General features: G+C 39.2%; 1 protein-coding gene across 1 annotated transcript in view; it reads left to right on the forward strand.

Moving 5' to 3' along the window:
- The window catches only part of LOC106525084 (complement C3), a 31068-nt gene that overhangs the window by 14574 nt on the left and 3756 nt on the right, over positions 1–12738 (forward strand). Inside the window, exons 23-36 of the mRNA XM_014019195.1 lie at positions 634–773; positions 859–1068; positions 1960–2020; positions 2984–3067; positions 3166–3369; positions 5047–5122; positions 5318–5480; positions 6930–7043; positions 9440–9590; positions 9754–9917; positions 11234–11389; positions 11556–11615; positions 11862–11952; positions 12470–12521. Of these exons, the coding sequence (XP_013874649.1) occupies positions 634–773; positions 859–1068; positions 1960–2020; positions 2984–3067; positions 3166–3369; positions 5047–5122; positions 5318–5480; positions 6930–7043; positions 9440–9590; positions 9754–9917; positions 11234–11389; positions 11556–11615; positions 11862–11952; positions 12470–12521 (1726 nt within the window). The remainder of the gene's footprint in view (positions 1–633; positions 774–858; positions 1069–1959; positions 2021–2983; positions 3068–3165; positions 3370–5046; positions 5123–5317; positions 5481–6929; positions 7044–9439; positions 9591–9753; positions 9918–11233; positions 11390–11555; positions 11616–11861; positions 11953–12469; positions 12522–12738) is intronic.

Genomic DNA, 12738 nt, shown 5'->3' on the forward strand with positions numbered 1-12738 from the left:
ACAGTTCCCCTAAAGCACTAATAGGGGAGCTATTTTCCTGATTAGTGCTTTAGGGCTTTTGCTAATTTTAAAATTTATTAGTGGATTAGCACTTGCCGAATTTAGAAGCTAAATTTAGAAGCACTAACTGATGTCTATAAATGTTATTGATCAATGTTGTTTATGTGTCACCTATCCACCAGGTGACAATATATTAACAATATATGAACTCAAATCCAGCTGTGGAATGTCAATGATAAGTATTAAGAGAGCAACATGACAATATGTGACTCAGGTTGTCTCTTGAAGAATGGTCATGGGTTGACTGGGTTATTTTAGTGCTTTAGAATTAGCTTTAGCTAAAATTTTCATTGTGTTAGTGCTTTGGAATTAGGGAACCTAAATATTTGAGTTAGTGCTTTAGGGCTAGTGGAACTAGATTAGTGCTGCCCGCCACTGCAAACACTGAACACCTGTTAGCCCTGCAATAATTACATAATCGTACAATTACATTTAACAATCCCCATTTATTGCCCTGTTAAAACTTTAAAACACGGTAGCTTTAAAGTCAGACCAAAAGATCCCCATTTTGCTTTTAAAAATAACATGTTGCCAGTTTAATTTGAGAAAAACTGAAATTATTTCTGATTTTAGGTTTCTGTGTTGCGGAGCCGTATAATTTCAGAGCCTGGAAGAATTTCTTTGTTGACCTGAAGCTGCCTTATTCCGTGGCGAGGAACGAGCAAATTGAGATTAAAGCTGTGGTCTACAACTACGGTTACGAAGACCTGGAAGTAAGACGGTCGACTTCTTTTCGCAACCTTTTCCTCCGATAAGGACACGTTGACGCTGACGCTTTATCGGCTGCTGTCCACTCAGGTAAGGGTGATGCTGATGAAGACAGAAGACGTGTGCAGTGTTGCCTTTAAGGACAGACACACGCAGCAAGTGCGAGTGACGGCCGGCTCCTCTGTAGCGGTGCCTTATACCATCGTGCCGCTGGTGGTGGGGAAACTTCCGCTGGAGGTGCTGGTGTTTGACCGAGACATGACGGGGAGAGACCGTGTCCAGAAGCCTCTCAGGGTGGTGGTGAGTCTGCAAGGTTTTATTGAGAGTTTGCTGCTAGAATAGATTAGCTAATAAAATAACAGGATCTGTTGTTTTGAAAGGAAAAAAATTGTATAGGTCCTCTGGACGGGTTCTTCTTTAATGAAACGTTTCGTCTCTCTTCCAAGAGACTTCTTCAGTCTGAGAGTTTCAGGCAAAATTCAGGCTTTTGAGTCCTGCCTCCATGTGACTGATACTCACATCACATGGCTATCGTTCACACCTAATTAATACCTATTGTTAACAGGGGGTGGAGTGATACTGCCAATGGCAGCACTGTAGGAGGGGGACAGCTGAAAACGGAGGCCCCCACAGCTGAAAACGGAGGCCCCCACCTCTGTTTAATGATGGACGGTCTTTCTTCACAAAAATGGCTTCTTTTACTCCTCTCTCAAACCAACGTTCCTCTCTATCAACAATGAGAACATCCTCATAGGGAGGAACGTTGGTTTGAGAGAGGAGTAAAAGAAGCCATTTTTGTGAAGAAAGACCGTCCATCATTAAACAGAGGTGGAGGCCTCCGTTTTCAGTTGTCCCCCTACTACAGTGCTGCTATTGCCAGTATCACTCCACCCCGTTAACAATGGGTGTTAATTAGGTGTCAACAATAGCCATGTGATGTGAGTATCAGTCACATGCAGGCAGTGCTTAAAAGCCTGAATTTTGCCTGAAACTCTCAGACTGAAGAAGTCTCTTGGAGGAGAGACGAAACGTTTCATTAGAGAAGAACCCGTCCAGAGGACCTATACAATTTTTTTTCTTTAGATTTTTTACCTGGATTACTGAGATGCATCAGGACATCTGTGTTTTGAGTTTACAAGTTTATCGTGTTCAGGTAAACTTGTATAATTAGTCTTTTCATGACACATACAGCTGGACGGAGTGCAGAAGACTAAGGTTTGGAGTACAGTACTGAATCCATCGGCTCAAGGAGGTATGATCACACATTTATTATTATTATTATTATTTTTAGGGCTGTGAAATTAATTGAGTTAACTGATTAATTTTAGTGCTGCATGGACATAGATTAATCCCGATTAAAATTTACAATCACTTTACTATGGCTGGATATGTAGGTTTGTATATTGCAATGCACTCAGTGCCAGGTCATGTTTGTAAATGAGAAGTGATTCTCAAACAGTTTACCTGATAAATAAAGGTTAAATAAATAAAATAAAATAAAAAAAACCTCCATGTGTAACACTTTATGCACAGTTTTATTCTTTTTGTCTTCTTATGGCTTATTTTATTTTATTTATTTATGTTTTGATGACAACTGTGACCTTAGTATCTATCTTTCATTCCTCATGTAGTACTCATTTGGATTGAAAATCCTTGAATTCTTGATTTAACCTCATTATTCTGCACAAAATTTAACTGACTCAAATATGTTTGGAGCATTTTTAGGTCCTGTTTTAAGTAAAAAAAAATCATGTCTAAGCATCGATTTTGTTTTCTAAATAAAAACATTAAAAACTATTTAATAACTCAAGTAATTTATTTTATCAATATGCAATAGAAATGCATTTTATTGTATAAATGTATATTATTAATCATGATTAATTCACAGCTACTTTGGGATTAAAATATTAATCATTTGACAGCCCTAATTATTATATTTTTTACAAACAGCATAAAATACCAGATTTGTGAGTTTTTCAGTATTTTCTGCAGGTTTCAGATTCAGTTGGCTTATTTACCTTTTATTAATGGGGTTTCTGCTGTCTTTTAAAGTGAAGTTACAAAAAAGTTAAAACTGTTAACAATTTTCCCTTATTATAAACTGTCTAATTCATTTTTTCTTTCTTTTTCGGGGTTTTGTCTAGAATTGTTTAGTTCCTAAAACGTTTTTCCAGAAACTTATCTTTAATGAACAAAAACACCTGATGTCCTGCAGGAACTCAAACAGTTCGTGTTGGCAAAGTCGAACTGGAGTCAGTGGTTCCAAACTCTGAGCCCGAAACGTTCATCAATGTTAGAGGTGAGTCACAGACACGGCAGGGATAATGATAATAAACAAATCTTCATATTAAAAAAAGCAAAGAGAGTTCCTGAATTCCCTTCTCCACTTCTCTCCAGGAAACATACTGGCAGACAGCATCGATAACTCCATCAGCGAGGACTCGTTGGCCTCTCTGATCCAGATGCCTGGTGGTTGTGTGGAGCAGAACTTGGCCACCATAACTCTGCCTCTTATTGCCGCTCTGTACCTGGACCGGACCAAAAACTGGGAGGCTGTCGGGGTGGATCGCAGGGCCGAGGCTCTCCGATACATCAAGAGAGGTTGGACAGCAGTGAGATGTTGTTTCTACTGAGTGTTAGAATCAAAGGCAGAACGTCTACAGTAAAATAATAGGGACAAAAAAGATTCACTTCAGTTAAACTTAGGATATTATAAACTTGTCGATGAAACAGGCTTTCTGAATATTTGTAGACGAACAGATCGATTTGGTGTTGATAGAAAAAAATGTGCCAATAAATGCATCGATGATTAGTTTTTACAAATGATACATTGACTGATAAATGAGTAATATTGATAATTAACTAGTTGTGTTTGTTGATCAACTTACAGCTGAATTAATGTTCAAACTGATATCATATAAATGGACGCTCAACTGGATGAACAAATCATTATAGTTGTTATTAGAACTTTGGCTAAATAAGTAAGGATGATAGATTTGTGGAATAAAAGCTTGTAGATGACAAGCTTTTAGATCAGAGGAGCCCAAAGTGGGGCCCGCGGGCCAAATTTGGCCTGCCAAACCATTTGATTTGGCCCACCAACAGTTGCCAAAGTTACAAGGTTGTAACCTGTAATCCTATAGGTACAGTGTTTCCATTGGTCAAATGACTATAAAAGGGCTGTGGTGAAGGTAGTTTTCATGGTTCTGACTTTATCTTTGATTTATTAGGATTAAACATGAAACATGAAATGACGACAAGAAATATTTAGATCAGATTTAACCCCACATGTAGATTTTCACACTTTATAAGGCCACAAAAACTCATATTTTATCAATTTATGAAATGTCCCATGAGCCTTTGCTACTTGAGCGTATGGCAGACTTTCTCCAAGAGCACAAACTAAAACAAAAGAGGGCCATTGCACAGCTTAATCGTTAAAAATAAAGGACTTTACTTAAAAAAGTATCTGTATTTCATGTATTATATAACTGCATTTGGCCCGCAGCCATGGATAGATTTTCATTTTGGCCCCCTCGGGGAAAATGTTTGGGCACCCCGGTTTTAGATGAACTATTGTCGTGTAAAACTTAATTTAACAAGGACAGAAACAGATGATCACAAAATAAAGAAGCACTTTGTAGAATGGTCGTCTGAGTTTTATTGCAACTGCAAGGCACAAAAACTTAACACAGGTCAGAAAACAGTCCTGCGCCAAACTAGTTGTGCAAAGAATCAAAGTTTGAAAGCCCTTTTATACTTGATGTCTCTATGATTACATAAACTGACAAAAACAGAACACCTGTTCTGACAAATTGTCCCCGTAGGGGTGACTATCTAGAGAGGACAGAAAATAAATACTGAAGTAAAATCAACACAATGGCATCATACAAAACTGGGTGCCATTTGGGTCAGCAACACAGGTCAGTGGAGCATTTGAAAAGGAAGATAAGTTATTTTTCCATTACACTATTATTAATTTTTTTTTTTTTCATCAGCAATAATTTAAAATGTTTTGTTCTTTTCTACCATGTCTTTCAGTTGTCACTGCTCATCACCATAAAAAGCAGGTCATCATGTAAATGCCCAAATGTCTGTAAGCAAAATACAGCATTTCAAGAACCACTGGATGCTTTACATGAAACATACAGCTGATTAGTTTTGGATCCTCCCTAACTGACCTTAAATTTGGTTTGGTTGTAGCAGGACACAGACATAGACTGGGGATATGCTGCTTTTTAAAGACATGCTAAAACTTTAATTTGACTTTTTTTTAAGGCTACGAGAACCAGCTGGCATACAGACGAAGTGATGGCTCTTATCCACCTTACAGGGGTGAAGGCGCAAGTACATGGTACTATAAATTTAATTTTATATTTTATATTTCTACAACAAACTTGTGAGTTTGTAAATATTATTTTTTAAACAGATTACAAGTGGAAAATCTAATAATAAGATTTTTTAATTAACATTTAAACAGTTACATCAAAGCATAATTGTTTTTATTTGTGTTCGGACATTTGCTAACTTGAGTTTAAATGACTTCCAGGATCACAGCGTATGTTGTGAAGGTGTTCTCCATGGCCTACTCCATGGTCGGCATAGATGAGCAGCAAATCTGTGACCCTCTGCTGTACCTGGTGAACAACAAACTCCAGCATCATAAAGGACTTTACAAAGAGGACAACCCTGTTTACTCCACTACAATGACTGTGAGCCACAGATACATGCGCACATACATATTTTAAACACGTTGCTCTGCTTGTTTACCACGCTATTTTAATGGATTGAAAAAAAGTCTTTCTGAACTGTTTAAGCTACATTTATCAAGTGGTTTAATGAGAATTCTTTCATATCATAGAGTTTAAGCTGAAAAAAAAAGACGTGCAGGAGAAAATCAGACAATGGAAGAACATGTTCGTATTCGTATCCTAAATTTCTCTTACTTTTGTTCATACGAAGGGTTCTTACGAACATGCCACGTCAGATTCAACAATATCTTCTATCTTCATGAAAAGTGTGTAAATGAGCTGCGTAAATTTCACCTGTTCGTATCCAGCTGCTCGTGCACGCGAGAGGAGATTAGCATAATTACCACCCCAAAAACACCATATAAGGCTATGTTTCCTGCCTCAGATACATGGAAGTGTCCATTCATGAAAATGACAGCGATAATTAAAAAGAAGAACTTTACGAGTTCAGAGATTGAAGTCCGTCTGTCAGAGATCCAGAAAAGAAAATCTGTCATTTTTAGCAGGTCAGCTGTGGAATAAAAAGAGCTGCTAAAWGTATAAACAACTGTGTTAAATCATTTTCATTTATTCAGAAGCCACACCGTTGCGCACCGTACCACCCCTCCCCCACCCTCCACGTGCGGTTTCAAGTGGTCTCAGTTGCGGTTCTGAAATAAGCATTTTAAAATGTTTTCAAAATATATCTGGCACTTTGGAGAAAATCAAGGACCCATCGGAGGGATCATGTATCCCCTCTGGCCTGGGAATGTCTCGGAGTTCCCCAGGACGAGCTGGAAACTGTCGCTGGGGAGAGGGAAGTCTGGGTCTCTCTGCTGCTGCCCCCGCGACCCGATAGCGGATAAGCCGGCCGGACGGACAATTTGTATTGTTAGTCTAAATTATTACATTTAAAATTATAACTGTGATTCAAGCAGAATAGCCTATAGTCAAGATAATTATAGAGTGTCATTTATTTTCAACTCAAAATATCTTCAAACTAACGAAATATAAAGTTATTAGGGAGGAAAACTCGTCTGGATAACAGCAGACTGACTGCTCGTAAAACATACGACAGGTCTGGACCACTCGTGAATTTTGTTCGTATCTGAAAAAAGTCTTAGAATAAGAAAACATTGGTGAATGCCACAAATTCTCCTAAATCACTCGTACGCACAATTTAAGAACAAATCTGTGCATACGAACGGTTCTTGCATGAGGCCCAATGTTCTTTAAATTTTGCATTTCAAGCTCAAAAGGGAAAAAATAACCAGAAAATATTATTTTCTTCAGTTTATGTCAGCTGCATCAGACCCATATGAATTGGAGAGTGGGTAGAGAGGACGGATGGAAAGTAGCGATGCTGTGACCTGTTGCATCAAAGATTTAAGGCTCTGATTAAAACTCTTTGTTTCCTGTCTCTGTCTCCAGGGCGGTCTTCGTGGTGACGACCCAGAGATCACGCTGACAGCCTTTGTCCACATCGCTCTTGCTGAAGCCAAGCAGGCAGGGATCAGCTGCACCACCTCAGGCGTGGATGTCAAGGTAAATCCCACACATTCACACACACAAATGTATTATTTTTTTTGTTTTATTTAATACCTTCTTTTTATTTGACTTTTTCTATTACTTGAAAACTGTGCTATTAATTGTCTGGAACTGAAGAGCTGTTCCTGATATATTTAATTATGTGCGAACAAGATAAAAACAAAACTAATGCACTCATACCATCCTGAGCCCTGGATGTAACTAACTTGAGTATAAAATAAAAAATGTTTATCACTAATCAGGACTTTAGCCTCTTGATGAAGTCATATTTTATGTAAATTGTCAAACTTTACTTACAACACTTGCACTAATTATTGTTTATGGATGTCAATACAATGCCTTGTAGTAAAATAGATAATTAAAGACAAACTAATTTGTTTTACATTAAACTTAAAGACTCATTCATTTACAAATAATGCAATATCTTCGGCTTTCTCCGAAGTCAGGTCGCAGGGGCAGCAGGTTGAGCAGGGAAGCCCAGACCTCTCTTTCCCCAACCACCTCTTCCAGCTCCTCTGGGAGGACTCCAAGGTGTTCCCAGGCCGTGTGTTCTGGGTCTTTCTCTGGGTCTCCTCCCAGTTGGACACGTCTGAAGCACCTCCCTAGGGAGTCATCCAGAAGGCACCCTTGCCCAAACCACCTCAACTGGCTCCTCTCGATGTGGAGGAGCATCAGCTTTACCTGAGTCTCTCCCGGATTACCCTATCTCTAAAGGAGAGTTCAGCTACCCTGCGGAGAAAACTCCTTTCGACCACTTGTATCCACGATCTTGTTGTTTCTGTCACTACCCAAAATTTGTGACCATAGGTGAGGGTAGGAACGTAGACTGATCGGTAAACAGAGAGCGTCACTTCACAGCTCAGCTCCCTCTTCACCACAACAGACTGGTATAGAGTCCGCAAAACTGCGGAAGCTGCACCGATCCATCTTTCAATCTCCACTCCATTCTTACCTAACCCATGAAAAAAACACCAAGATACTTGAACTTCTCCACTTGAGGCAGAACTTCACCCCCAACCCGGAGAGAGCAATTCACCCTTTTCCAAATGAGGTCCATGGACTCAGATTTGGAGGTGCTGATCCTCATCCCAGCTGCTTCACACTCAGCTGCAAACTTCTCCAGTGAGAGCTGAAGATCCTGGCACAGTGACACCAACAGAACCACATCATCTGCAAACAACAGAGATGAAATCCTGAGGCCAGCGAATCAGACTCCCTCCGCCCCCTGGCTGCACTGAGAAATTCTGTCCATGTAAGTTATGAACAGAATTGGTAACAAAGGGCAGCACTGGTAGAGTCTAACTCCCACTCTGAACGGGTCCGACTTGCTACCAGCAATACAAACCAAACTGTCACACTGCTTGTATAAAATGGCCCATAACAACGGGCCCACAATCCCATGCTCAAGTAGCACCCCCACACAGTGTACCTCGAGGGAACACGGTCAAATACCTTCTCCAAGTCCACAAAACACATGTAGACAGGATTAGCAAACTCCCATGACCCGTCAAGGACCCTAGTGAGGGTAAAGAGTTGGTCCAGTGTTTCACGGCGTGTCAACCAGGACAGCCCCACAACATCCAGAGCCTTGAGGAACTCCGGGCGGATCTCATCCACACCTTGAGCCCTGCCGTCGTGGAGCTTTTTAACTACCTCAGTGACCTCATAATTAATTAATACAAATAATAATTGATAAAACCATGTCTCACAGATTCCACCTTCATGTTCTGTTTATATATCATTCCAGAAGTAATTGGAAAGTTGGCAGAATATTGTCTAATCTTATTGATACCAAAATGTGATTTGGCTTTTATATTTATTTTATTATTAGTTTGCATGCTTAATAATTGTGACCTGTCACATCAAACCAAGGATACAGTAGTAAGTAGAGTAGTGAGATACTGTATAAGCAGCTATGGTGCATTGGTAGAAAAAAATTTGCAATAATTGGATTTTGTCAAAATATGTTGAATACCTTACTGTATCTGTGGATTCTGTGAAGGAAATGTCCAAATTCTAATCCTAAGAAAAGTTTTAAAGCCCTTTTTTGAGCAGTACTAAAAACTAACAATTTTGATCAGAAAAACCTAAAATTCTTCTCTAAAACTTTTCTGTGCCACAGCAAAGCTACATTCATTTTCATTGCCAGCTGGGAAATACCAATATCTAAATATAGTCTGAAGCTTCCTCTTTCATTTTATGCCAATAAACCCTCATTAAGTACACTAAAATACACCATATTTCAGGCACTGCTCATGATATCAGGATAATTCAGTTAGCTTATAAAGTCAGGACTCTAAAAATGTGCTTATTTCAGTTTGACCAAACCCAACTTAATCCCTGATTTGATATGATTGGTAACAATTGTAAAATCTTCTTTTTGCTTCTTGTAGAGAGCGAGCCAGTGGACCTCGCAGTTCTTAATAAAAGCTCTTTTAACACAAGGAAGGAGACCGTACACTGTGGCCATCGCTTCTTATGCTTTGTCTTTGCTGGGAAAGCCCGACCACCTCCATCAGACTTTACTCCAAGCAGCATCTCCAGGTAGCTGTTTTATGGGCCCACTGATGCAGTTTCACATAAATTAGAGCTGTCTCATTAAAAACTTCATGTCTCAATTGGAAATATTGTGTTTAAAGAGCCTTTTTGTGCATGTCCAACTGTGACCTTTTGAACAGGCTCCTCTCTTTCCTTCTCCCACGTTTAGACAAGAGTCACTGGCCTGACAGGAATAATCCTTTGTTCACACTGGAAGCGACTGGCTACGCTCTGTTGGCTTTGGTAAAACTGGAACTCATGGAAGAAGCTGAAGCTCCCTTCAAATGGCTGAACAACCAGAGAAGAAGAGGTGGTGGTTTCGGTTCAACTCAGGTATCAACAGAGTGGGGGTCTGTCACCTCCAAAACATTTCTTTGCCTTTTTTTTATTCTTTCGTCTTTCTGTTGCTCCCTTCTCCAGGGCTCACTACAGTGAGCAAACACGCATAAAGATTTTGCAATAGTTTTATGCCGGATTCCTTTCCTGATGCAACCACAGATCCCTGAGCTACCACAGTCCACATACGTATAGGGAGAAGGGGGCTGCCATATAGGGCGCCTGGTGGAGCAGGTGAAGTTGTTAGGGGCCTTGCTCAAGGGTCCAGAGTGGGGCAAATGAGGGTACAGGAAGATGTGGGTGCTTCACTTCTCCCAACAAAATTTTGATGTAACGGGATTCGACCGGCAACCTTCCAATCGCAGACTCGCCTTCAGTTTCCTAAATCTTTGCTCATAATAAACATATTTAATAAACATAAGGGATTGTGGTCCCTGTTATCTGACAAACAAGACCAAAATCACAAGACAATGAGATGCTACTTATTCAAGGAAGTACCTAGTATTGTATTGATTTAAAGGCACAGTGTGTAGGATTTGTCAATTCTTTTAGCCGAAACTGAGATAATCACTAATGACAATAATAAAAAACATGTCTAATCATTGCAGACAAAGACCTTGTTTTATTACTTTATAAAAAGCTGTTTATATCTCCATGGTCACGGGTCGCCACCACAGGCGGCCGCCATCTTGCACCGCCATCTTGTCTACGAAGGCTCATGGAGGACAAACTGCGGTGGTGGCATCAAAAACGGTTTTAGTTGTAATACTATAAATGTAATATTTGTTGTCTGTCATTGTAGCTGGGATAATTTTACTTATTAAAGCTCATAATCTTACCACTTGAAACATCACTAGCCCTGAAGCTGCTGGTAGACATCACGGTTGGAATTATCAAAGGTTTTTGACACCTGAGAGACACCGTAGCAACTCCTTTGTGTTTGGAAGCGGGGGGTGGGGGTGGGGGGAGGACCAGGGAGGATGATTTAACCACTCAACCACTAGATGCCGCTGAAAACAACAAATCCTACACACTGTGCCTTTAAGCAGTCTTGGTTAAAAAAACGGTTTTGTTTTTACTGTCTGAGTCTGACTTTTCTTTTTAATTGGAACTGGAAATGGAGACCCATTTGTCCGAGGCTGAAAGAAGAGATCTGCATACAGGCACACCCGTGGAGACGGGACTTTATTGAAGTAGCCTTTTTTTTCAGTACTGCTAACCCACTGTCCTTTATAAGCCTTTTCGCATTGTAAGGCCTGACCTGTTCAGACCCAGGTCATACTTTTCTGTTTTTCTTGTCTTTGCTCTCGCAGTCCACTATGGTGGTGCTTCATGCTCTGTCAGAGTACATGAGCAACAAGCCACCTCCTGATGACCTCAGTCTGAACGTGGACATCAGGATGGCGGGACGCAAAGACGCCCGGTACTATTTTAACCCCAACACCGCCTACGCTGCTCGCTCCTCCAGGGTGAGTTGTTGTTACACATGAGCCCACAGAGTTAGAACCCTAGGGTCTTTTAACTTCACACTGTGAGTATGGAGGATGTTTTGGGTCTGTAGAACTCTACAGCATTAATTAGAAGAAGATCATTCAGTTTTAATCTGCTTCTCTGATGCTTTTTTCTCCTGTTTAGTTGCCAGCTGGGGCTGATTTGGAAGTGGTGGCTCAAGGGAACGGACAGGGAATACTAGAGGTAACAGACATTCTTGAAGTGGCTTTTTTATATATTTTAAAAATATAATCATTTGCAAACTAAACTGAACAATCCTAAAAATTCAGAGTTTATAACAAGGTGAGACTCCAGAAGTTTGGTAATACTGCTCTACAGAAAATTATGTTTCCTGTTAAGTTGTGCTTTAAAAATTTAGAACCTACTTTTAAGTTTATCATCTTTTGATGTCTTTTTTATTGTAACATTTCTGTCACTGTTTCTGCTAAGGTTATGACTCATTACAACCAGCTGCATGAGGTGGAGGAGAAAGAACCCTGCAAGGACTTTGAGCTCAGTGTCGACATTAACGAATCCAGCGGTAACTCAACATACTAGTGACCAGTTTTGTTGATTTTAGCAAAAGTATATTCTGTTGTCCTGTCACTTATGAAATATATGGTAGATCTAAAATTAGATAAATGTTAAGCTTAGAAACATAAGCAGAGAATAATGCAACATAAGTATAAAATCAGAAAAACCCATCTTAAATGAACATTTAATCAAGAACCACAACAAAAAGAGCAGTATTTAGGATGCTGTAAACTGGATTTAAAAACTGGATTTAATAAACTTTATTTTTGAAACAACTGAAGAAAAAGAAATGCATCAAAAATCAAACATATTCTTTTAGTTTTATAAAATTATTGTAATATTATCGACAAAAAAGATTATGTATGTGCTATTTTCTAAGTATAAAAAATAAATAAATCTTTTGTATTTATTCTCAGTCTGAAAAAAAAAGAAAAAGAAAAACTGTATTGGTTGATCTTTTTTCTTTGTTTTTTTTTTATTTTTTATTTTATTAATTTTTTTGTTTTGTTTTGTTTTGGTACAAGAAAAACCTCCAGCAGATGTGGAGAAGTCGTATCAGATCACCATCAAAGTCAGGTGAGCTTTTCTTACACAGACCCCAAAGAAAGTATTCACCACATGGACTGTTTTCTGCTGCTGTCATAATAATGATCAGTGGGTGGTCTTTCAATAAAATTAAATAAAAATAATTGGTGTTCTAAAATCCTCCATTTCTTTTCTTCTAAATAACAGTTATTGTCATGAAACTAAAGGTTCTTCCAAGGTTTAAACTGTCACAGTTTTTTTCTAAATG

Source organism: Austrofundulus limnaeus, unplaced genomic scaffold, assembly GCF_001266775.1.
Source record: "Austrofundulus limnaeus strain Quisiro unplaced genomic scaffold, Austrofundulus_limnaeus-1.0 Scaffold211, whole genome shotgun sequence".
In the NCBI taxonomy this organism is placed as follows: domain Eukaryota; kingdom Metazoa; phylum Chordata; class Actinopteri; order Cyprinodontiformes; family Rivulidae; genus Austrofundulus; species Austrofundulus limnaeus.